The 25,332-nt window shown below is 50.9% G+C and overlaps 1 protein-coding gene across 1 annotated transcript in view; it reads right to left on the reverse strand.

The window, feature by feature from the left end:
• The window catches only part of NOL6 (nucleolar protein 6), a 108,810-nt gene that overhangs the window by 5,451 nt on the left and 78,027 nt on the right, over window positions 1–25,332 (reverse strand). Inside the window, 2 exon segments of the mRNA XM_060236249.1 lie at window positions 1,182–1,283; window positions 11,302–11,502. Coding sequence (XP_060092232.1) covers window positions 1,182–1,283; window positions 11,302–11,502 — 303 coding nt within the window.

Consider the following 25,332-nt stretch of genomic DNA (forward strand, 5'->3'; position numbering starts at 1 on the left):
GTGTAGGGGTTAAGTGCACGGACTCTTATCTGGGAGAAACGGGTTAGATTCCTCACTCTCCACTTGCAGCTGCTGGAACGGCCTTGGGTCAGCCATAGCTCTCCTAGGAGTTGTCCTTGAAAGGGCAGCTTCTGTCAGAGCTCTCTCAGCCCCACCCACATTACAGGGTGTCTGTTGTGGGGGAAGAAGATAAAGGAGATTGTAGGTCCCTCTGAGACTCTGATTCAGAGTGAAGGGCAGGGTATAAATCTGCGGTCTTCTCCTCTAGGGTTCAAGCCACCGAGTCTTGGTACTTTGACCAATCCTGGCCCCACTTTGCCTGCACCGTTCCAGCCACCCGAATCTTCCCCTTGCTAGCCCGTGCCCCTAGTTCCATCTGTCCTGATATGACCCTTAAATCCCTGCCCTGTAAGGTGAAAGAGAAGCATCGGGGGCAGGAAAAGAAGACTGCAAATTTATACCCTGCCCTTCTCTCTGAATCAGAGACTCAGAGGGGCTTACAATCTCCTTTATCTTCTTCCCCCACAACAGATACCCTGTGAGGCGGGTGGGGCTGAGAGAGCTCCCACAGAAGCTGCCCTTTCAAGTACAACTCCTGTGAGAGCTATGGCTGACCCAAGGCCATTCCAGCAGCTGCAAGTGGAGGAGTGGGGAATCAAACCCGGTTCTCCCAGATAAGAGAGCTCTGGCTGACCCAAGGCCATTCCAGCAGGTGCAAGTGGAGGAGTGGGGAATCAAACCCGGTTCTCCCAGATAAGAGAGCTCTGGCTGACCCAAGGCCATTCCGGCAGCTGCAAGTGGAGGAGTGGGGAATCAAACCCGGTTCTCCCAGATAAGAGAGCTCTGGCTGACCCAAGGCCATTCCAGCAGCTGCAAGTGGAGGAGTGGGGAATCAAACCCGGTTCTCCCAGATAAGAGAGCTCTGGCTGACCCAAGGCCATTCCAGCAGCTGCAAGTGGAGGAGTGGGGAATCAATCCCAGTTCTCCCGGATAAGAGAGCTCTGGCTGACCCAAGGCCATTCCGGCAGCTGCAAGTGGAGGAGTGGGGAATCAAACCCGGTTCTCCCAGATAAGAGTCCGCACACTTAACCACTACACCAAACTAGATCTGGAGCTGCATCCTCCATCCGTGTCCCGTACAGGAAGCATCCGGCCCCCCGACCCCAGGACGGAGACCTCACCTTGAAGGGCTGCGGCTCAAAGCTGGAAGGTTTCCAGAGGACTCCGATCACCTCTCCTCCGTGCTTGTCGTAGAAGAACAAGGCAAGATCGCCAAAGGCCTCCTGGAAGGAAAGAAGGCTGCCGTTAAGCTGAGTCACCCAGGCCCATTCTGAGAAAGATGTAATCTTCTCGGAACCAACACAAACTTGTCATCTTAGGGCCACCAAGGCGGCTAACAAATTGTATTTAAAACAAAATGGGTGAGAACATACATATGTGTGTGTGGAGATGTAAGATTTCCGGAAATTTTGAAGCTTGGAAAAAACCTGGAAATTTTTGGGAAAATGCTACATTAGCACTTCTTTTTTCTTTTCCAGACTAAAAGTCATTCTGTTACTTTAGGAACATAAAATATGACTACGGACAATTTTACTTGGCATGAAATTATCACAACTAGCATATTAAAAATATAGCGTATCCAGACAATTATTACAAACAGAATTTACTTTTTAAATATTTATTTGTAATTGTAACAAATGGAGCAAATTTTTGGAAAAAAATGCTACATTAGCACTTCTTTTTTCTTTTGCAGACTAAAAGCTATTCTGTTACTTTAGGAACATAAAATATGACTATGGACAATTTTACTTGGTATGAAATTATCACAATTAGCATATTAAAACTATAGTGTATCCAAACAATTATTACAAACAGAATTTACTTTTTAAATATTTGTAATTGTAACAAACGGAGCAACAATCTCCTGAACTGTAGCAGGAACTCCTTTGCATATTAGGCCACACACCCTCTGATGTAGCCGGTCCTCCAAGAGCTTACAGGGCTGTTATTACAGGAAGCCCTGTGGCACAGAGTGGTAAAGCTGCAGTACTGCAGTCCTAAGCTCTGCTCACGACCTGAGTTCAATCCCGGCAGAAGCTGGGTTCAGGTAGCCAGCTCCAGGTTGACTCGGCCTTCCATCCTTCCGAGGTCGGTCAAATGAGTCCCCAGCTTGCTGGGGGGAAAGCGTAGATGACTGGGGAAGGCAATGGCAAACCACCCCGTAAAAGGTCTGCTGTGAAAACGTCTTGATACAATGTCACCCCAGAGTTGGAAACGACTGGTGCTTGCACAGGGGACTGCCTTTGCCTTTTTTTTTTTTACTGTAAGTTCTTGGGAGGATTTGCAACATCGGGGGAGTGGCCTAATATGCAAAGGAGTTCCTGCTACAAAAAAAAAGCCCCGACTGCAAAACTGGGGGATGGTTTTTTTCAGGGAGGGGAAATCATAACGAAAGCCAAACTTGTCACTGATCTGCAGATGGTAAACGGAACAATCCAAAGATAATTGTATATATATATATATAAAAAAGAATATTGGCAACGCTTGCATTATGCGAGCAGAACAGACTCTTCTTATTAACAGGGATTCTTCAAAGGCACTACATTTTGCAAACGGTTAAGTTTGCCACGGTATTTTTCTTGGACCCACCAGCCTGCGTTCAGGAAATTAACAAACAATCTTATGCAGTGGCACGATCTAATGCAGTGGGACTCCAGTCTAAACGAATAAAAAAATCAATGGACAGAAGCCGGAGTGACTCCGCCTAAGATTGCACTGTAAAGTTTGGTGGTTGTTCCCAGATGTTCAGTGCGTTCCTCCTCTCGGCTGGGAGCGAGCTGTCAACGGGCTGGCAATCTGCAATGTCTGCCGAATCTCAAAATAAGATTCACGCTACACTCACGAAACTCCCTCATACTAAGTCAGAACCCTGTGCCATCCAGCACAGTCTCTTCTTCTGACAAAAAGCAGCGTCCAGGGTTTCAGGCAGCGGTCTCTCACGTCACCTACTCCCTGGCCAGTCTTCCCTCTAAGCCAGCTCACCGTTTTTTAGCCTCTGGCTCACACATTTTTGTCTTCGCTCACACTAAATGGCCCCAGAGCAAACTAACGGATGCAGTGGCTCACAGCTTTAATGCTAGCAGCTCACAAAGTAGAATTTCTGCTCACAAGTCTCCACAGCTTAGAGGGAACCTTGTCCCGGGCCCTTCTAACTGGAAATGTCAAGGGCTGCGGGCTCAGTGGCAGAGCATCTGCTTGGCATGCAGAAGGTCCCAGGTTCAATCCCCGGCATCTCCAGTTGGAAGGGATCGGGCGATACACAATGTGAAAGACCTGTCTCAGAGGCACAGCCGGCCTAAGTAGACAAGCCTGACTTTGATGGACCAATGGTCTGATTGGGTGTCAGGCAGCTTCGTGTGCACGTTGGGTGTGGCCCAGGGGGAAAGGATCATATAGCCACGCAGAAGGTCCCAGGTTCAATCCCCACCGTCTCCAGCTAAAACGATCAGGCAGGAGATGACGTGATATATGATGTGAAAGAAGAAGAGACTGGATTTATACCCCGTCCTCCACTCTAGCGGCTCACAATCTCCTTTACCTGCCTCTCCCCTAACAGACATCCTGTGACCAGTGTCCTCTAAGCTGAGTTGGCGTGAGCTAGCTCACAGATTTTTAGCCTCCAGTTCACCCATTTTTGTCTTCACTCAGGAAGGATGGCCCCAGAACACACTAATTGATGCAGCAGCTCACAACTTTAATGCCAGCAGTTCTCACAAAGTAGAATTTTTGCTCACAAGACTCTGCAAAGGAGTTCCTGCTACAGAAAAAGACCTGCTGTTGGCAAATTCCAATCATTGCAAGGGGGCATTCTGAAATGCTTTATTTGGTGATACGCACGACAGCACGGTCAGAGGAGGACATAACTGCTCTTTTAGTCCAGAATTCTGTACCTGGTGGTGGAAAGTTGGGTTTTTCAAAAGAGGAACCAACCAGTGAACATAGACACACAATATTATGAACAAAAGGAAGTGGTCGTACATGAAGGAAGTGGTCATACATGAAAAATTTCTTCTGTGAATTGTTTCCGTGTGTCCGGTCAACAGTACATGAAACACACACATAATGACCAGCCGCTGTGTTCTGATTTGTGCCCAACTTCCTGAGTTTGATAACATTGCTACTCTGAAAATAACCTTTCAGAAACTTTTTTTTTGAGAGAAAGTGTGTGTGTGTGAGAGAGAGAGTGACAGAGAAAGACTGTGTGTCAATGAGAGAAAGAGTGTGTGCGTGAGAATGAGAGTGTGTGTGAAAGAATGAGAGTGTGGGTGTTAGGGAGTGAGAGAGAGAGAGAGAGAGTGAGTGTGTGTGTGAGAGAGAGTATGTGTGTGAGAGTGTGTGTGTATGTGAGAGAGAGTGAGAGAGAAAGAGAATGTGTGTGTGGGAGAGTGAGAGAAAGTGTGTGTGAGAGTGTGTGTGTGAGAGACAGTGACAGAGAAAGAGTGTGTGAGAGAGTGTGAGAAAGTGAGTTAGTGTGTGTGAGAAAATGAGTGTGTGTGTGGGAAAGAGAGTGTGTGAGAGAATGAGAGTGTGGGTGTGAGGGAGTGAGAGAAAGAGAGTGTGTGTGTCAGAGAGAGAGTGTGTGTGTGAGAGAGTGTGTGTGAGAGAGTGAGAGAGATAGAGTGTATGTGTGTGTGAAAGTGAGAGAAAGTGTGTGTGAGAGAGTGTGTGAGTGTGTGTATGTGTGTGAGAGAGAGTGTGTGTGAGAGAGTGTGTGAGAGAGTGTGTGTGTGTGTGAGAGAGTGTGTGTATGTGTGAGAGTGTGTGTGAGAGGGAGTATGTGTGTGCAAGAGAGTGTGAGAGAGTTAGAGAAAGAGTGTTTGTGTGAGTGTGTGTGTGAGAGAGAGGGTGTGTGTGTGTGAGAAAGAGAGTGTGTGTGTGTGTGTGTGAGAGAGAGAGAGACATGGGGTCAGACTGACAAAGTTGCAAGATGACCACCGCACGCCAAGGCCTTCCAGCAGAAAGGTGCTCATTCCTGCAAGATTTGCCTGGGAACATCTTGCCAAATTGATCGTTGCCCTAAAAACCCCACTGGTTCAAGGGAGGCTTCTCTTTTGTCTCCTTAATCCTCATACCAGCCACCCATGTGTAAGCAAATCTGGGCAAATCCCATGACGGTCAAGTCCAGGTGAAAGCAGGATGCCTTAAGATCTGCCTTCGGCATGCAGCAAACCAACAGAGAAAGGCTGCTTCACGAATAAAGTAAAGTTAAGCCCATGACAAAGAGGCCATGCATGCACTGAAGTATGCAGGGGGGAGGGAATATAAGCAAGCATTTAACTGTTTTAAGGGTGAGGCTCCTAAGAACGCATGGCAAACTTTCTCTTACCGGGGCTGCGGTTCTGGATAAAAGGCTCCAAAATACAAAGTCGCTTTACACTTTCAGAGGGTTGTCGCGTTTATGAAATTGTGCCCGGGGCGGAGAGAAGGGACAAAGAGAACTTATTTTCTTCCTCTCCTGAAATATTAGAACTCGAAGGCACCCAATGAAGTGGATGGACAGGAAGCTCAGAACAGACAAAAGGAAATGCGACTTCATACACAGGGATTAAAATGTGGAATTCGCTGCCAGACGTACCAACAGGCCCAGGAATAAACAGCTGTAAAAGGCGATTAGATAGATTTCTCCAATAACCTCTCAGTGGTTATGAGTCATGGCGACTGACGAGAACCTCCACAATCAGAGGCGCTAAACCTCTGAATCCCAGAGCCAGGAGGCAACTTCAGGGGAAGGCCTCAGCCTCTCTGCCCTGTGGTTGGCTATCCAGAGGAACTGGCTGGCCACTGTGTGAGACAGGAGGCTGGACTAGATGGACCCTCTGTGGTCTGACCCAGCAGGGCTCTTCTGATGCTCTTCTCAGGGGAAGGCCTCGGCCTCTCTGCCCTGTTGTTGGCTCTCCAGAGGAACTGGCTGGCCACTGTGTGAGACAGGAGGCTGGACTAGATGGACCCTCACTGGTCTGATCCAGTAGGGCTCTTCTGATGTTCTTCTCAGGGGAAGGCCTCGGCCTCTCTGCCCTGTTGTTGGCCCTCCAAAGGAACTGGTTGGCCACTGTGTGAGACAGGAGGCTGGACTAGATGGACCCTCACTGGTCTGACCCAGCAGGGCTCTTCTGATGTTCTTCTCAGGGGAAGGCCTCGGCCTCTCTGCCCTGTTGTTGGCCCTCCAGATGAACTGGTTGGCCACTGTGAGAGACAGGAGGCTGGACTAGATGGACCCTTCCTGTTCTGACCCAGCAGGGCTCTTCTGAGGTTCTTCTCAGGGGAAGGCCTCGGCCTCTCTGCCCTGTTGTTGGCCCTCCAGATGAACTAGTTGGCCACTGTGTGAGACAGGAGGCTGGACTAGATGGACCCTCACTGGTCTGACCCAGCAGGGTTCTTCTGATGTTCTTCTCAGGGGAAGGCCTCAGACTCTCTGCCCTGCTGTTGGCCCTCCAGAGGAACTGGTTGGCCACTGTATGAGACAGAAGGCTCGACTAGATGGACCCTCAATGGTCTGATCCAGCAGGGCTCTTCTAGTGTTATGTCTGCAGTAGAACAGGTAGATTCCCATCCAGTAGCACCTTAAGGACCAACAAGATTGTCTTTTGAGAGTCAAAGCTCCCTTCATCAGACGGTGGAAAGCTTGCACCCCAAAAGTCCTGCTTGATACTAAAATCTTGGCCTATCAAGGTCAGCTCTTTATTCCTGTGGTTATCACTACATCTTGGTGCAGCAAACTCCACATTTTTAAACCTCTCTCTGTGTAAAGGGGCACTTCCTTTTCTCCGTCCTGAACCTCCTGCCCGTTGGCTTCACCGGATGCCCACAGGTTACAGTCTCTGGGGGGGCGGTGGGGACTCTCACCACCATATGGATCACTTTATAAACCTCTCTCATGTCCCTCGTAGCTGTCTCTTTGGTGTAGTGGTTAAGTGCACAGACTCTCATCTGGGAGAACCGGGTTTGATTCCCCACTCCTCCACTTGCAGCTGCTGGAATGGCCTTGGGTCAGCCATAGTGGTTAAGTGCACAGACTCTCATCTGGGAGAAACAGGTTTGATTCCCCACTGCTCCACCTGCAGCTTCCGGAATGGCCTTCCTGCCATAGCTTTCGTAGGAGTTGTCCTTGAAAGGGCAGCTGCTGTAAGAGCTTTCTCAGTCCCACCTACTGTACTGTTGTACAATTCTGGTCACTGCACCACAAAAAGTATACTATAGCTTTGGAAAAAGTCCAGAAAATGGCAACTAGAATGATTAAAGGGTTGGAACACTTTCCCTATGAAGAAAGGTTAAAACGCTTGGGGCTCTTTGGTTTGGAGAAATGTCAACGCAGGGGTGACATGATAGAGGTTTACAAGATTATGCACGGGATAGAGAAGGCAGAAAAAGAAGTACTTTTCTCCCTTTCTCACAATACAAGAACTCGTGGGCATTCAATGAAATTGCTGAGCAGTCAGGTTAGAACAGATAAAAGCAAGTACTTCTTCACCCAAAGGGTGATTTACATGTGGAATTCACTGCCACAGGAGGTGGTGGTGGCTACAAGCATAGCCAGCTTCAAGAGGAGATAGGATGAACATCTGGAGCAGAGGTCTATTAGTGGCTATTAGCCACAGTGTATTGTTGGAACTCTATGTCTGGGACAAGTGATGCTCTGTCTTCTTGGTGCTTGGGGAACGTCAACAGGGTAAGGGCTTCTGGTGTCCTGGCCCCACTGATGGACCTCCTGATGGCGTCTGGTTTTTTTGGCCACGGTGTGACACAGAGTGTTGGATTGGATGGGCCATTGGCCTGATCTAACATGGCTTCCCTTATGTTCTTATGGTGTAGTGGTTAAGTGTGAGGACTCTTATCTGGGAGAACCGGGTTTGATTCCCCACTCCTCCACTTGCACCTGCTGGAATGGTCTTGTGTCAGCCATAGCTCTGGCAGAGGTTGTCCTTGAAAGGGCAGCTGCTGGGAGAGCCCTCTCCAGCCCCACCCACCTCACAGGGTGTCTGTTGTGGGGGAGGAAGGGAAAGGAGATTGTGAGCCACTATGAGACTCTTCGGAGTGGAGGGCGGGGTATAAATCCAATATCATCATCATCACCATAGTTGCCCTCCTCTGTCCTGTTTCCATGTAGGTAGATCCAGGCGGGCAGCCGTGTTGGTTCTGAAGCAGTAGAACAAAGTAGGAGTCAAGTTTCACCTTTAAGACCAACAAAGCTTTATGCAGAATTTAAGCTTTCGTGTGCTCTAAGTACACTTCATCAGACGAGGACAATTTGGCTCAAATTTGGCCCAAGCTTATAACAATAGAGTGATTAACAGACATTCTCACATTTTGACATGTTACCGTTTTATTGGTTCTCACCCTCATGCTACCCAGGATCAAAGGTTTGCTCCATTTATTAAGTTGGATGCACCGTTCTGCATTCTAAACCGCTGCCTATGAGCTCTATGTAACTCTGTTCACTGACCTGATTCCTCACCTGATGAACCATGCTTAGAGCACTCGAAAGCTTACGTTCTGAATAAAACTTTGTTGGTCTTAAAGGTGACACTTGGCTCCTGCTTTGTCCTGTTTCCAGTTCTGGATTTTGAGGGGAAGCTGGTTCCAGAGAGGGGATTCCAACGGGACATGCAGTGACACAAAGAGAGCTGGCCAAAAGGAACAGGTTACTAGAAGAAGACTGCAGATTTATACCCTGCCCTTCTCTCTGAATCAGAGTCTCAGAGCGGCTTACAATCTCCTATATCTTCTCCCCCCACAACAGACACTCTGTGAGGTGGGTGGGGCTGAGAGAGCTCTCCCAGAAGCTGCCTTTTCAAGGACAGCTCTGCGAGAGCTATGACTGACCTAAGGCCATTCCAGGAGGTGCAAGTGGAGGAGTGGGGAATCAAACCCGGTTAAGATTAGTATCTGGGAGACCTGTGTTCAAATCCCCACATGCCATGAAAGTTTGCTGGGTGACCTTGGGGTAGTCATGCTCTCTCAGCCTTACCTACCTGACAGGATTATTGTGAGGATAAAATTGAAGGAGAGGAGGAGGAGGAGAAGAAAGTGAAGAAGAAGACAACTACTGCAGATTTATACCCTGCCCTTCTCTCTGAATCAGAGACTCATAGCGGCTTACAGTCTCCTATATCTTCTCCCCCCACAACAGACCCCTCTGTGAGGTGGGCGGGGCTGAGAGAGCTCTCCCAGAAGCTGCCCTTTTAAGGACAACCTCTGCCAGAGCTATGGCTAACCCAAGGCCATTCCAGCAGCTGCAAGTGGAGGAGTGGGGGAATCAAACCCGGTTCTCCCAGATAAGAGTCCGCGCACTTCACCACTACACCGAACTGGCTCTCAAACTAAACCCAGACAATGCTGCTGCTTGGGAAATGCTGTCGTCTACAACCCCAGCCCAATAAAAAAAAAATTAGGACTCAATTAAGCATGAAGAGAAGTGCCCCTATGCCTAAGAAAACCTGGCGGCGTGCCAACCGTTACCAAGCGGGGCGGTGCACGAAGGAAGCTCCGGCATTCCTCTTGCGACACGCGGCTCGCGCACACGCTCACCCAGAAAACAGGTTTTATCCTGATCTGCTTGCCTCTGCATCAAAGGGAAGTTTCCCAGCCGATGTGTTTTTCAAGAAGGAGCTGATGTGGATTTTGGATTCCCACAGCGTCTGAATCATGCTGTGGTTTTGACATGAACAGCTTCCTGGACCGGCGCCTCTGCGCACTTCTCCAGAATACCTGTTCATTGTCTTTGGGGGTCTAAAGTAGAAAAATCCTGCTATTTATGGCAGGAGGGGGTGGGGGACAGACAGCATATTGCTCTGGGCACAGAGACCAGATTGAGAGCCGGTGTGGTATAGTGGTTAGACTCTCAGGCTAGGACAGGGGTGTTAAACATGAGGCCTGGGGGCCGGATGAGGCCCCCGGAGGACTCCCATTAGGCCCTTTAGCAATTGGCTGTTGTCTGCTCCCTTCTCCCTCTCTTTTGCTTCCATCTGCATCACAGCTTGCCTTGCCAAGCTTGCACAATCGCACTGGCGCTACAGAGCAAACCCCTATTTTCTCCATTGGATGACGCTCCTCCCTTGGGGAGGAAAGGGAGAGGGAGAGCTTGCTTTGCCAGGCTCTCCCAATCGCACAGCAGAGCTATTGAGCCAAGCCTCTCTTCTATTGGCTGAGGCTTCCCCCCCCCCCACCCCGTTCCTTGGGGAAAGAAGCAAAACTTTGACCAGTTCCCTGGATCACATAGGAAAGATACAAAGAAAACATCTTTAAGAACGTAAGCGAAGCCGTGTTGGATCAGGCCAATGGCCCATCCAGTCCAACACCCTGTGTCACTCAGTGGCCAAAAAAACCAGGTGCCATCAGGAGGTCCATCAGTGCGGCCAGGACACTAGAAGCCCTCCCACTGTGACCCCCCCCAAGCACCAAGAATACAGAGCATCACTGCCTCAGACAGAAGAACATAAGAGAAGCCATGTTGGATCAGGCCGATGGCCCATCCATTCCAACACTCTGTCACACAGTGGCCAAAAAAACCCAGGTGCCATCAGGAGGTCATCCGTGGGGCCAGGACACTAGAAGCCCTCCCATTGTTGCCCCCCCCCCAAGCACCAAGAATACAGAGCATCACTGCCCCAGACAGAGTTCCAACAATACGCTGTGGCTAACAGCCACTGATGGACCTCTGCTCCAGATGTTTATCCAATCCCATCTTGAAGCTGTCTATGCTTGTGGCCACCACCACCTCCTGTGGCAGTGAATTCCATGTAATTCCTTTACAACCAAGTGCTAATGTTTAAAACTTTTTTTTAATTTTTTAAACATCTTTAATTGTGTTTGTGTCTTTTATAAAGTTTATCTCTCTGCTACCTGGCATTACTTTTTGTCACACATAGCCCAGCCCAGAAGGTCATATCCTATCACCTCTCAGCCGCCTCCTCTCCAGGCTAAACATGCCCAGCTCCTTCAACCTTTCTTCATAGGACTTGGTCTCCAGACCCCTCACCATCTTCGTCGCCCTCCTCTGGACCCGTTCCAGCTTGTCTAGATCCTTCTTAAAATGTGGTTCCCGAAACTCAACAGAAGACTCCAGTGAGGTCTTGCCAGAGCAGAGTGATACCATCACTTCACATGATCTGGACACTATACTTCATAGGCCATCACAAGCCATATCTCTGTAGGTGCTTAACAAATGTCCACGGAACTGTCACTTTCCATCACCGAGACTGCCATGAAGCCTATCATTCTCCCACCTCCTGACTCCACACTTACCCGCAGTTCCTGGAGGTACAGTTGAACGGGGTCGTAATCCACCACTGGGAAGGCCAGGGTCTTCACCGCAGCGTTCCGCGCTAGCATCCCTCGGCTGAACGATGTGACTGGCCGGTCCACTGCCTGCAGGTGTCTTGGGATCTGCTTGGGGTTCAGGTGGATGAGCACGTCGTAGAGGTCCAGAGGGGGGCGGAAGACCATCTGGAAGAGGGAAAGGGGTCAAAGCTATTTGCAAGGAGTGGGAAGAGAAGCAGGAAACTCAAGGAATGCACCTGAACATATATGAGCATATGAAGCTGCCTTCTACTGAATCAGACCCTTGGTCCATCAAAGTCAGTATTGTCTTCTCAGACTGGCAGCGGCTCTCCAGAGTCTCAAGCTGAGGTTTTTCACACCTATTTGCCTGGAGCCTTTTTTGGAGATACCAGGGATTGAACCTGGGACCTTCTTCTTCCCTAGCAGATGCTCTGCCACTGAGCCACAGCCCCATTCATGGCTCTCCAGGGTCTCAAGCTGAGGTTATTCATGCCTACTTGCCTGGACCCTTTTTAGTTGGAGATGCCGGGGATTGAACCTGGGACCTTCTGCTTACCAAGCAGATGCTCTACCACTGAGCCACAGCCCCATTCATGGCTCTCCAGGGTCTCAAGCTGAGGTTATTCATGCCTACTTGCCTGGACCCTTTTTAGTTGGAGATGCCGGGGATTGAACCTGGGACCTTCTGCTTACCAAGCAGATGCTCTACCACTGAGCCACAGCCCCATTCATGGCTCTCCAGGGTCTCAAGCTGAGGTTTTTCACGCCTGTTTGCCTGGACCCTTTTTTGGAGATACCAGGGATTGAACCTGGGACCTTCTTCTTCCCTAGCAGATGCTCTACCACTGAGCCACCGTCCCTCACCTGGAATACATGTGAAGCTGCCTTCTACTGAACAAGACCCTTCGTCCATCAAGGTAAGTATTGTCTACTCCAAGAGTGTCAAACGTGCAGCCCGAGGGCCGGATCAGGCCCCTGGGGGGCTCCAATCAGGCCCGCAAGCAATGCACTGTCATCTGCTTCCTTCTCTCTGTTGCTTCCTTCTGCGTCACTGCTTGCACTCGCACAAGAGCTACAGAGCAAAGCTTCCATTTTCTCAATTGGCTGACCAGGACATGAAGCAACTTATGTCCAAAAGCTCGCAATGCCCAGCCATTTCATGTTTTCCCCTGGGCCTAAGGCTCAAATCACTGACCATGGGATTTCCGTAATGAATGTCAATAAATCAAAAGTAGCTTTGCAACTCACAGGCACACACCTGAACAGCATACTCAGGATTGCTACAGCACAGACACTGTCTCCAGATTTTGATGCAGTCATTCAGAGCAAGAGGGGTCAGTTATTAGAAACTGTTAAATGAACAAGATATTGCAAGAGTGCTAACCTTTTAAGCATGTTTTAAGTTTTTTAAAATTGTGTTTGTGTCCTTTATAAAAAGTTTATCCCTCTGCTACCTGGGATTACATTTTATGACACACATTGCCCGGCCAGGTCTCGTTCATGTCAGATCCGGCCCTCCTAACAAATGAGTTTGACACCCTTGGTCTACTCAGACTGGCAACAGCTCTGGCAGAGACTCTCCCATCACATCACCTCATCCTTTTAACTGGAGATGCTGGGGATCGAACCCGGGACCTTCTGCACGCAGAGCAGATGCTCTGAGAATGGAGAAAAAGGACCCCAGCAGGAAACAGAAGACCTGAGTTTGACTCTCCCTTCTAGGGAAGGGAGGAGTAGGAAAGGAAAGGTTCCCTGTGCAAGCACGTCGTTTCTGACTCTGAGGTGACATTGCTTTCACAACTTTTTCACGGCAGACTTTTTATGGGGTGGTTTGCCATTGCCTTCCCCAGTGATCTACACTTTCCCCCCAGCGAGCTGGATATTCATTTGACTGACCTCGGAAGGATGGAAGGCTGAGTCAACCTTGAGCCGGCTACCTGAAAACCCAGCTTCCACTGGGGATCGAACTCAGGTTGTGAGCAGAGTACCAAACTCTAAATTAACATTAGGGTTTGTAGAATCTTTCGGGCTCAAGTGCCGTGTTCTACTGGAGAAAGTTGATGCCAGCCGTGAAAACCTGAAATCTCTAAATTAACACTCTAAAAGTTGGAACATAAGAGAAGCCCTGTTGGATCAGGCCAGTGGCCCATCCAGTCCAACACTCTGTGTCACATAAGAACATAAGAGAAGCCCTGTTGGATCAGGCCAGTGGCCCATCCAGTCCAACACTCTGTGTCACACAGTGGCCAATATATGTGTTCATGTGTGTGTATATATACATACACACACACACACATATATATATAATGTGGCTAATAGCCACTGATGGACCTCTGCTCCATATTTTTTCCAATCCCCTCTTAAAGCTGGCTATGCTTGTAACCGCCACCACCTCCTGTGGCAGTGGATTCCGCATGTTAATCACCCTTTGGGTGAAGAAGTACTTCCTTTTTTCCGTTTTAACCCGACTGCTCAGCAATTTCATTGAATGCCCACGAGTTCTTATATTGTGAGAAAGGGAGAAAAGTCCTTCTTTCTCTACTTTCTCCATCCCATGCATAATCCCATGGAGTGTGAGCTCAGTCCAGCATGGAAAAGATAATTGGATGGTGCTTGCAAATGTTGTGTGGTCCGACGCGGTCATGGGCCGGGCAGGAGTCCAAAGCCCCATTTGGTGTCTGCAAACAGCCCAAAAGCAGTGCGAGCTAGTGAGTCCGGCTCACACATTTTTGTCTTAGGTCAGGAAAAATGGCCCCAGAGGAAACTAAATGAATCAATATAAGTCCAAACTTGGAAATTGTCCAACTGAAATTCACAAGGTTGGCTGCATTGAAGCTACATTCTCTAGGAGCACCCACCTTGTCAATTTCAGTTGGACATTTTCCATGTTTGGACTTCTGTTTATTCATTTGGGGACGGAGGGGGGGGGCGGGTTTGGCCCCCTTGGGGTTTCTGTTCCTTTAAAAGGCCTTCGCACCGCTGGCCTCTATCACCATTGTACTGTTTGCTATGTGTTGTACACAATCTTTGTAATATATTTTTGCAAACTGCAAGACGGCATATTACTTGGTGTACTAATCACAACAAGTGCCCTTCAAGCAGCAGCTTGTGAGATAGGGTGGGGTATAAAACACAAATTAAATGATATTAAATTAAAACTAGAAGGCTCTTCTGCCACGCTGCAAAGGGCTCTAGCAGGGCAAAGTCAGGGCAATAAGACAGATGCCAGCTGCAAGAACCAGTTCTTCTGGTAAAGCAGAATTCATTAAAATTTCCCAGGGCCAGGCCAGACATGCCCAATCTCATCAAATCTTGGAAGCAAAATAGGGCTGATCCTGGCATTTGTGTAGGAGACCTCTAAAACAGGGGTGACCGAACTGCGACTTGGGACCACACATTCCACAGCTCTCAAAACCCCCACTGCACCACTGGCCGGCAGCTTGGAGAATGCATTTAAAGTTGCTTTCTTTCTCCCTCTCCCTCCCATCTATTTGCTTTCCTTCCCGCCTGCCTGCCTTCCGCCTCTAAAACATAAGACATTCATGGTTGTGTAAGCTCTCAAACATCGGATGTTCTTATGTCTGGGGCAGTGATGTTCTGTATCCTTGGTGCTTGGGCGGGGGGCAACAGTGGGAGGGCTTCAGGAGTTCTGGCCTCACTGATGGACCTCCTGATGGCATCTGAGTTTTTTGGCCACTGTGTGACACAGAGCGTTGGACTGGATGGACCACTGGCCTGATCCAACAGTGCTTCTCTTATGTTCTTATGTGACACAGAGTGCTGGACTGGATGGGCCAATGGCCTTATCCAACAGTGCTTCTCTTATGTTCTTATGTGACACAGAGTGTTGGACTGGATGGGCCATTGGCCTGATCCAACAGGGCTTCTCTTATGTTCTTATTCTATAATTTATATCCCACCCTTCCCACAAAGTGGCTCAGGGCGGCTCACAGAGTGTTGTGACACAGAGTGTTGGACTCGATGGGCCACTGGCCTGATCCAACATGGCTTCTCTTATGTTCTTATGTGGTTGCCATGACTTCCAAACACAAGTACACACATGCACACATGCAAAAGGACTTTATGGCCTAGGACCTGCCTACCTTCGGGACCGTCTCCCCCCACACGTTCCCCAGAGGGTACTTCGATCTGGATCTCAAAATCTATTAGTAATCCCCAGGCCCAAGGAGGCCAAATTAAAAACCACTAGAGACAGGGCCTTCTCAATTGCGGCCCCCTACTGGTGGAACCAACTGCCAGAGGAAGCGAGGGCCTTGCGGAACCTGGTGCAGTTCCACAAGGCCTGCAAGACCGCTCTCTTCCAGCCGGCCTTCAATTGACGCTGAGCTTGTATCGTAGAGAAATTAGAGAAATACTGCCGCCACTGAAATGATATAATATCCAAGAGATTAGCACCAAACTACTCTGATTGTTTTAATTACGGAATGTGTAATTTTATAACATGGATGGGTTTTAATTGTTTGTTGTGGTTTTATACTGTGAGCCGCCCTGAGCCTGCTTCAGCAGGGAGGGCTCGGGATATAAATCAAATCAAATCAAATAAATCAAATAAAAATTCCCAGTGCCGAGACAGTCTGTGAGGTTTTGTCATGTTCCCTCGCTTTTCAGGGACAGATTCTGGTGACTCAGCACTATTACACCAGGAAGCCAAACCACCTCCCCAGTCCAGTGAGCCAGCTTCCTGGATCATCTTAAAACTCCAGGGCAGCTTTGGCAGCTGTGAGCGACGGGGAGGCCATGCGATCGACGCAGAGGCTGACAGCTGAGTCAGCCAGCGTGGTTCATTCAGTTCACTTGTCATCTCTGCTGCCAAGGGAAAGCTGACTCCCAAAACTCACCCTGCCCCACTGCTATGGCCCTGGGAAAGAAAGTCCAGGGAAGCCTCAATTGGTTTGCAGCTGGGTCACAGCGCCAGGAAGCGGTGTGTCATCCTCCAGCCGGGTTGAAAAACATCATGCGACCTCACACGTTTCCTCCCCGCAACTGCGCACAGCTGAACCAAGAGGCCCGTGCCCTGGATGAACCCATCTGTCTAAGGAACTGTCCTCTTGTCGTGCTGAGCAGAGACTGCACTGGCTCCCCGCTACAAAGGCCGGGCTGGAATTAGGCCAGATTTGGCGCCAAGAGAGAAGCTCCCGTCTGCAAGTTGCATCAATTAGGCAAACAAAGCGGATTTGCATAATTGCTCTTGTTTTGCATATGGTATCAGGCTTCCGATACCTTCCGCTTAGTCATGGAAGAGGAAAGGGCAATTCAGGACACAAACTGAATTCCTCCTGCTGCGTGGGATTCTTAGTCAGCAAACACCCTCCCTTTTCAGGAGTTTACCAACTTTCAAACCGTTTTAAGCATTCCTCTGGAGCATTTCAACTGGCCCGTTTTAAAAAGGCAGAAAGGTGAAAGAGGAGAATCTTAAGAAGCTGGAATTCTGCTGCCACATTCTGCAGATTTTCCAGGCATCCCACACCTCACAAATCCTGCCTTCTGAAATGCCCAAGACAAGCATTCTGAATTTTCTTCTGAAACTAAGAATGCAAAAAGTGGGAAACAAACACAGACAGTGAAACAGAGATCCTATATAACAGGGGTGGCTGAACTGCCACTCGGGAGCCACATGTGGCTCTTTCACACACATTGTGTGGCTCTCGAAGACCCCACCGAGCCATCAGCTGGCTTGGAGAAGGCGTTTGTAGCTCACTGAAAACGTCAAGACAGTGTGCGATTGCAATAAAAAAGGCCAACGCCATGCTGGGAATTATTAGGAAGGGAATTGAAAACAAATCAGCCACTATCATAATGCCCCTGTATAAATCGATGGTGCGGTGTCATTTGGAATACTGTGTGCCATTCTGGTCGCCGCACCTCAAAAAGGATATTATAGCATTGGGGAAAGTGCAGAAAAGGGCAACTAGAATGATTACAGGCTTGGAACACTTTCCCTACAAAATAAGGTTAAAACGCTTGGGGCTCTTTAGCTTGGAGAAACGTCGACTGCGGGGTGACATGATAGAGGTTTACAAGATTATGCACGGGATGGAGAAAGTAGAGAAAGAAGTACTTTCCTCCCTTTCTCACAGTACAAGAACTCGTGGGCATTCGATGAAATTGCTGAGCAGTCGGGTTAGAACGGACAAAAGGAAGTCCTTCACCCAAAGGGTGATTAACATGTGGAATTCACTGCCACAGAAGGTGGCGGCTACAAGCATAGACAGCTTTAAAAGGGGATTGGATAAAAATATGGAGCAGAGGTCCATCAGTGGCTATTAGCCACAGTATGTGTAAATATATGTGTGTGTGTGTGTATACACACACACATATTGGCCACTGTGTGACACAGAGTGTTGGACTGGATGGGCCATTGTCCTGATCCAACATGGCTTCTCTTATGTTCTTATTTGTCTATTTAAATCACTTATCCAAGCCAAGTCAGCCAGCGGCTTGGAGAATGCATTTACAGTTAAAGTTGCTTTCTTTCCACATCTCCCTCCATCTATTTTCTTTTCCTTCCTTCCTTCCTTCCTTCCTTCCTTCCTTCCTTCCTTCCTTCCTTCCTTCCTTCCTTCCTTCCTTCCTTCCTTCCTTCCTTCCTTCCTCAAACATCTGACATTCATGTCTTGTGGCTCTCAAACATCTGACGTTTATTCCATGTGACTCTTACATTAAGCAAGTTTGGCCACTTGTATGTAACACGAAACCGAAGGCAAGAGGTTCAAGATCTAACCGGCTAAACATCTAAAAGGGAGGGAGGGGGAGAGAGAGAGAAAGAGCGACTCTTGCACACAGATCTTCTATACCCAACAGGAAGTTCATGGCTGCGGCGCAGAGGCCGGCGATGGTCAACCACCTCTGTTCATCTCTTGCTTTGAAAACCCCTATTAGGTCATTATGATGGCTGCAACTTGGCACACTTTCCACCCCCAAAACTGAGGTTGGTCATTAAGCTCCCTCTCTCTCTCTCACACACACACACACACTCACAAATGTTCTCCATTCTACACAGACCCTCCAATTCTTGGCCACCAGCCCTTCCTTCCAGCCACAGTACACTGACACAAGAATTTCCCCCTCACAGAATGCAGTCCCCCAGGCTGGTTCAAGGAATGCTTAAATCCCTTCTAGGCCCTTGGCGCACACACACACCCCAGAACCCCTGCAGTTTCACCATCTTCCTCCTCACACTGTGCCGCCTCAAACCATCCCTGAGGCGGCTCAAAGGGCCCAGCCGGAGAACCAGCCTTGCCTGCTCCACAAGATCGTTACCATGGTGACCTAAAGACCGCCATTTTAGACCGGGCAGGTGTCACCACTGGGCTTGGCCACTTTTTCTCTCTGTCCCCCTCAACGAGGGTCACTGAACATCTTTTTAAAAGAAATGTTCCATTAATATTCAGCCTCACCAATCACAACTTTCGTTGACTTAATAATAATAATAATAATACATTTTATTTATATCCTGCCCTCCCCACCGGGGAGGGACAGTGGCTCAGTGGTAGAGCGTCTGCTTGGGAAGCAGAAGGTCCCAGGTTCAATCCCTGGCATCTCCAAAAAAAAAAGGGTCCAGGCAAATAGGTGTGAAAAACCTCAGCTTGAGACCCTGGAGAGCCGCTGCCAGTCTAAGAAGACAATACTGACCTTGATGGACTGAGGGTCTGATTCAGTATACGGCAGCTTCATATGTCATATGTTCATATGAAGCAGACTCAGGGCGGCTCACAACATATAAATTCATACAATAAAACATCCATATCCATACAAATTCAACAAATACATTAAATAAAACCATCGTATTAAACCAACATTACTATTAAAATTAACATTTTTGGTGCTCCATCTCCATCTCAGATCTTCAATAAATTTAATGGCTAGATATGTCTACAGACTTGAGAGTAGTCCTAATGGATCTCACCAGCCAGGCCTCATTTTGGGCAGGGGCTCAGAGGAGCAGAGCTCCACAGCCTCTACATTTTATTGCGTTCTTTCTTTCTTACCCCGCTCCCTTCCAAAAAATACTTGCTTTTGAGCTCCATTGTACAAACCCCCTGTGAGAATCTGGCTGAAAAACAGGTTTCCTACCTGTAACTGATGATCTTCGAGTGGTCATCTGTGCAGTCACACTGATGGGAGTAGGCGCCAGCGCCGATCTCGATCGGTAAACTTCAAAAGCTGCGGATTTCCGCGCCGACGTCCCAGTGCGCATGCCCGGAACCCCCCCTCTCCCGCGCATGCTCACTGGGACAGGAGCGGACATCCCGCCAGTTCCTTCTGACCGCCACGTTAGCCCCTCAGGAGGGACCGTCGGCAGCGGGGAAGGCCGGGCGGGTAGTGTGACTGCACAGATGACCACTCGAAGATCATCAGTTACAGGTAGGAAACCTGTTTATCTTCTTCGTGGTCTCTGTGCATCACACTGATGGGAGACTAGCAAGCTCAAGCCTACCTGGAGGCGGGTGCGACGGTCCCTCACGAGGAGACGGACTGCAACACAGCGTGGCCCACAGCGGAAGCTCGTCTCTGCCCCAGGTCCAGCGCGTAGTGTGTCACGAAGGTGTGAGCTGATGCCCAAGTGGCAGCTTTACAGATGTCCTGCAGGGCCACTCCCTTCATGAACGCAGCCGAGGTCGCCATTGCTCGCGTGGAATGAGCTCGTAGAGGGCCGGGCAGCGGCCGCTTGTGGAGCATGTAGCACAGGCGAATCGCCCCCGAGATCCATTTGGACAGACGCTGCGAGGAGATCCGCAGGCCCGTAGAGGGTCCAGCGTACGACACAAACAGTCTGGGGTCTCTCCGCGACTGACTTGTGCGGTGGAGATAAAACGATAGCGCCCGCTTAACATCCAGGGCGTGAAGGCGCCGTTCTGAGTCATTAGCCGGCACCGGAAAATAAACCGGCAGAAAAATTTCCGAATTCAGGTGGAACGGGGATACCACCTTTGGTAGGAACTTAATGTCCGGGCGGAGCATCATCCCGTCCGCCGAGAAATTAAGGTAGGGGGCATCGCATCGTAGCGCCGCCAGCTCCCCCACCCTCCTCGCCGAGGTGATGGCCACCAAGAAGGCCGTTTTCCAGGCCAATAGGTGAGGAGAGCAGGAGGCCATAGGCTCGAAGGGTCTTCCCGTCAGGGCCTTCAGGACCAGGGGCAAGTCCCAGGCTGGGGCAGGGCTCCGAACTGCCGGGTACAGTCTCATCATGCCCTTGAGGAACCTCTTTGTGTCCGGGTGCGTGAAAACCGACCGGCCCTCTATATTCTGATGTTGTGCCGAAATGGCCGCCAGGTAAACCCGCACGGACGACTGGGCGAGGCCCTTGTCCAGCAGGGTAATCAGGAAGTCAAAAATCACGGGCAGTCCCGCTCTACTGGGAGGTACGGAGCGACTGGCCGCAAACTCCGCGAATTTCGCCCACTTAGCCGCGTACGACTTCCTCGTGGACGCCTTTCGCGCGTTCAATATGACAAACTGCGCCCTGTCCGAAATCACAGGCGCCATGCCGTCAGCCTGAGATGTGGCACGTCGTGATGGAGGATCCTGCCCTGGTAGGAGAGGAGAAGGTCCGGGGCCTGTGGGAATCGGTGATACCTCCCCTTGGCCAGTCGTAGGACCAAGGGGAACCAGTGTTGTCTCGGCCACCAGGGCGTCACCAAGATCCCCTGTGGGCGTTCCCGTAGAAGTTTCTGCACGACCTTGGATAACAATGGGATAGGAGGAAACAGATACACTGTGTGGTGAGTCCAGGGGATTAGGAGACCGTCCCCGAGGGCCAAGGGGTCTGCACCCCCCCTGCAGCAAAACAGGTCGCACTTCGCATTGTGCCTTGTAGCGAACACGTCCAGCTCCGGTGTCCCCCAGCTGAGGAAGACCGGATCCAGGAACTCCGAGTTCAGTTCCCACTCGTGAGACAGGGCTCCTCCGCGACTGAGGAAGTCTGCCTGCACATTGTTCACTCCCGGCAGGTGGGCTGCTTGTAGGGAGACCCCCAGCGATCTGCACAGTTCCCACAGCGAGATGGCCAGTTTGCATAGGTTGCGGGACACCGTCCCCCCTTGCCGGTTGACGTACGCCACCGCCGTGGTGTTGTCGGTCAACACCGCTACTGCTTTTCCCTGTAGAAAGGTCTGGAAGGAGAAGATGGCGTGGAAGATGGCCAGGAGCTCCAGCAGGTTGATATGCTGTTGACTGTAGCGACTCGGCCACCTGTCCCCCACGCATATTCCCCCCATGTGGGCACCCCAGCCCCACAGGGATGCGTCCGTTGTGATCGTTAGCACTGGTACCGGTTTGTGGAAGGGGGCTCCCTCCACTAGGCACTGTTTTTGACCCCACCAGCTTAGGGATTCCAACACCTCCGGCGGTACCGTTAGGAGTCTGGAGTACGGCTCCAGGTTGCATTTGAAGCTCCTCAAGAACCAAAGCTGCAGAGTCCGCATCCTCAGCCTTGCGAAGGGAATCACCGCCGTGGTGGCAGCCATAAGTCCTAACAGTCTCTGGACCTTCCGAGCTGAAACCACCGGATTCTGCCGGAAAGCCGCTACCGTTTGCATGATGGCATTCGCGCGGTCTGGAGGGAGGAATGCCTTGCACTCCGTTGAGTCCAAGATCGCCCCTATGAATTGCACGCGTTGTGCTGGCTGGAGATGGGACTTCTTCTGGTTTATTTGGAGTCCCAGTTCTTCCACCAAGGCGAGGGTGATTTCTATGTGCCGCAGCAGGGACTCCCTGGACTCCGCCACCAGGAGCCAGTCGTCGATGTACGGGAAGAGTGTTACCCCTTGCTGTCTCAAGTGAGCGGCAATCACCACCATCACCTTGGTGAACACCCGAGGGGCCGTGCATAGTCCAAAGGGAAGAGCCCTGTATTGGAAGTGCTCCTCTCCAACTGTGAAACGGAGGAACTGCCTGTGGAAGGGATGGATCGATATATGGAAATATGCGTCCTTTAGATCGAGCGTGGCCATCCAGTCCCCTTGTCCCAGCAACGGGAGGATGTACTGTAAGGTTGTCATCCTGAACTTGTCGCATCTTACGAATCGGTTCAGGGCCCGCAGGTCCATAATTGGCCGACGACCCCCGTCCCTCTTCGGGACTGCAAAATATCGGGAGTAGAAGCCACGCCGGAGTTGTTGCATAGGGACCCTCTCTATTGCAGCCTTGTCGAGGAGGGAGCACACCTCTTCCTGGAGGGTTCGCGAAGGAGGGGTGTAAACAAAAGTCGGGATGGGTGGGGGGTTGGTAAACTCTATCCCATAGCCCTGTTGAATAATTGACAGCACCCAGCGGTCCGATGTGATGCGGGCCCAGGCAGGGAGGAAACATGCCAACCGGATACTGTGCAAGTCCACAGGGCCATACAGGGGCGGGAGGCAGTCAAAGGCCCTGCTTTTGTTTGGAACCCTTCTGCCTGGGTACCTGGGTAGAGGGTGGCGAGTACTTAGGTTTCTGCTGGTACTGGGGCCGCGGAAAAGCTGGCTGCTTAGAGCGCCATTGCCGCTCTGGCGACTTTGAGTAGGGCTTCTTGTGCCACGTCTTTGGCCACTGTCTCTTGGCCGGAGTGCGGGGGCTTGATACTCCCAGGTTCCGAGATGTCTTTATACTTTTGTCTAGCTCTTGCAAGACCGAGTCCGTGTTTGAGCTAAACAATCCCGACCCATCGAACGGTAGATCCTCCACGTAGGCCTGCGTGTCGTGTTGCAGTGCTGTGGAACGGAGCCAGGAATGCCTGCGGAGGGCGATAGCAGTGGTCAATGTTTTGGCGCACGTGTCCCCCGAGTGTTTCGCTGAGTTCAGCTGTTGCTTAGCGAGGGCCATGCCCTCCTTTTGCAGCTTCCTCAGTGAGGTCTTCGCCTGCTCCGGGATGGAACCAAGGATGGTGGAAACCTGGTCCCATAGGGCATATTGATATCTGCCCATACAGGCCGCATAGTTCGCAACTTTGACTCCCAGTGAGCCTGTGGTATACAGCCTTCTTCCTATTGCGTCCAATTTCCTACCCTCCTTGTCGGGGGGCGTGGAATGGGTCTTCTTCGCCTTAGACGAAGAGGACACTACCACTGAGTTCGGTCTCGGGTGCACGTACAGGAACTCTGCTGATGACTCCTGGATCCTGTACATATGGTCCAACCTGCGAGAGGACACAGGCGTGGACGCCGGCTTGTCCCATGAGGACTTAGCAGTCTGTAACATGACATTGGTTAGAGGCAGTGCCACGGCGGTGGAAGTGTCCTGTTGCACGATGTCGAAAACCGTATCGGTAACGACCGGTTGTGGCTGGACCGTCGGGAGCGAGAGGGTTTGAGCCATCCTCTTCACTAAGTCGCCGTAGGACTTGAGGTCCCCCGATGGCGAGATCGGCTGATCCTCCGAGGTCTTTCCCGGTGGCGATGGGTCGTCCGGCGACGAAGGCCCTCCTTCGGGAGACGAACCCCCCGGCGACCTGGGAGACTCATCCGGGGAGTCGGACAAGTCCGACGGCTGCACCGGCTTCGATGGAGATGCTGGGGCTGTCGGGGTCGACCTCGGCTTTAACGGTGGGGTGAAGTCTTGCTCCTTCGTGCGTGGTTCTATTGGTTTCGACACCGACGCCGACGGGGCCGTTTTCACCGTGCGGAAAGACGTGCGGGACCGGTATGATGTCTCAGAAGCTAGGTCCCATTCGGGCTGTCGCGGCGGCAGCCATGGGTAGTGAGGCTGCATTGGGTAAGCCCCATACAGATACTGCCATTGTCTCTGGTCCCACGGTACGTGGGACGGGGCTCCACGAGGCGATCGGCCTTCATCCTTGCCGAGAGGAGATCGTGACCTGCTGGCTGAACGGTCTCGAGGCCGATCACTCGGTTTGACCAGTGGGCTTCGCTGTCGAGGGGTGCTTCGGCCGAGAGGGCTGCGGTCGGTACCGACCCTTTGGCCCGATTCTATGTCCGAATCAGAGTCCGAAATGACCAGCTGCGTCGACCTCGAGTCTAGAGGAGTGCCGGAGTGGCGTATCGGGGACGCGAAGAGCTTTAACGGAGGGACTATCGGAGCCGAAGGGTCCACGGGAGACACCGGTGCGGAGAGCGGCGCCGATTTGTGTCTCTGTTTCTTGTCCTTCTTCCCCTTTACAGCTGATGCCCCTTTCTCCTCCTTGCGCCTTTTAGCTGGCGTCGAGGATTCCGAGGTTACCGGAGCGCCCGACTTTTTCTTAGGGCGGTCGGTGTCGGGAGGGGTCTGGTCGGTGTCGACCGACTTCGGTGCCGACTGGTCGGAATGACCGGAGGGCTGTTCCGCCTGCTCAGCCTGCTGGCGACGAGGGGAAAGAGCCTGCTCCATCAATGCCGCTGCAAGTCGGGCTGCCCTGTTCTTCCTCGTTTGGCGCGAAAACTTGGCGCAATGAGGACAGGAGTCGGGACGGTGCCTCTCGCCCAGGCACAGTAGACACAGTTCGTGCCCGTCCGGAGGGGCGATTTTACTCCCGCACGAGGAGCAGCGGCGAAAGAACCCCCACCGTCTTTCCATACGAGGGAAACGAACGGCGGGAAAAACGAAAGTAGGGAGAGGGGGTCCCGCAGGGCGGGAAAAAACTACCCCGCTCTCCCGCAGCTATACTAACTATCTAAAACTACACTATAACTACAACTATAACTACAACTATCTAACTAACAGTAATAGAAGAAAAAATTTTACAAAGAGTAAGTTCACCGACCGTAGCAGAGAAGATCGACTGATCAGCGCGGCGGTCAGAAGAGAACTGGCGGGATGTCCGCTCCTGTCCCAGTGAGCATGCGCGGGAGAGGGGGGGTTCCGGGCATGCGCACTGGGACGTCGGCGCGGAAATCCGCAGCTTTTGAAGTTTACCGATCGAGATCGGCGCTGGCGCCTACTCCCATCAGTGTGATGCACAGAGACCACGAAGAAGATCTTTTAAGATTCTACAAACCTTCCAATATTTTCCCCACAAAAAAAATGGGGAAATGACCAAAACGTATCAAGCAGACAGATGGA

The sequence above is a fragment of the Heteronotia binoei genome, chromosome 4 (genome assembly GCF_032191835.1).
Source record: "Heteronotia binoei isolate CCM8104 ecotype False Entrance Well chromosome 4, APGP_CSIRO_Hbin_v1, whole genome shotgun sequence".
Lineage (NCBI taxonomy): Eukaryota > Metazoa > Chordata > Lepidosauria > Squamata > Gekkonidae > Heteronotia > Heteronotia binoei.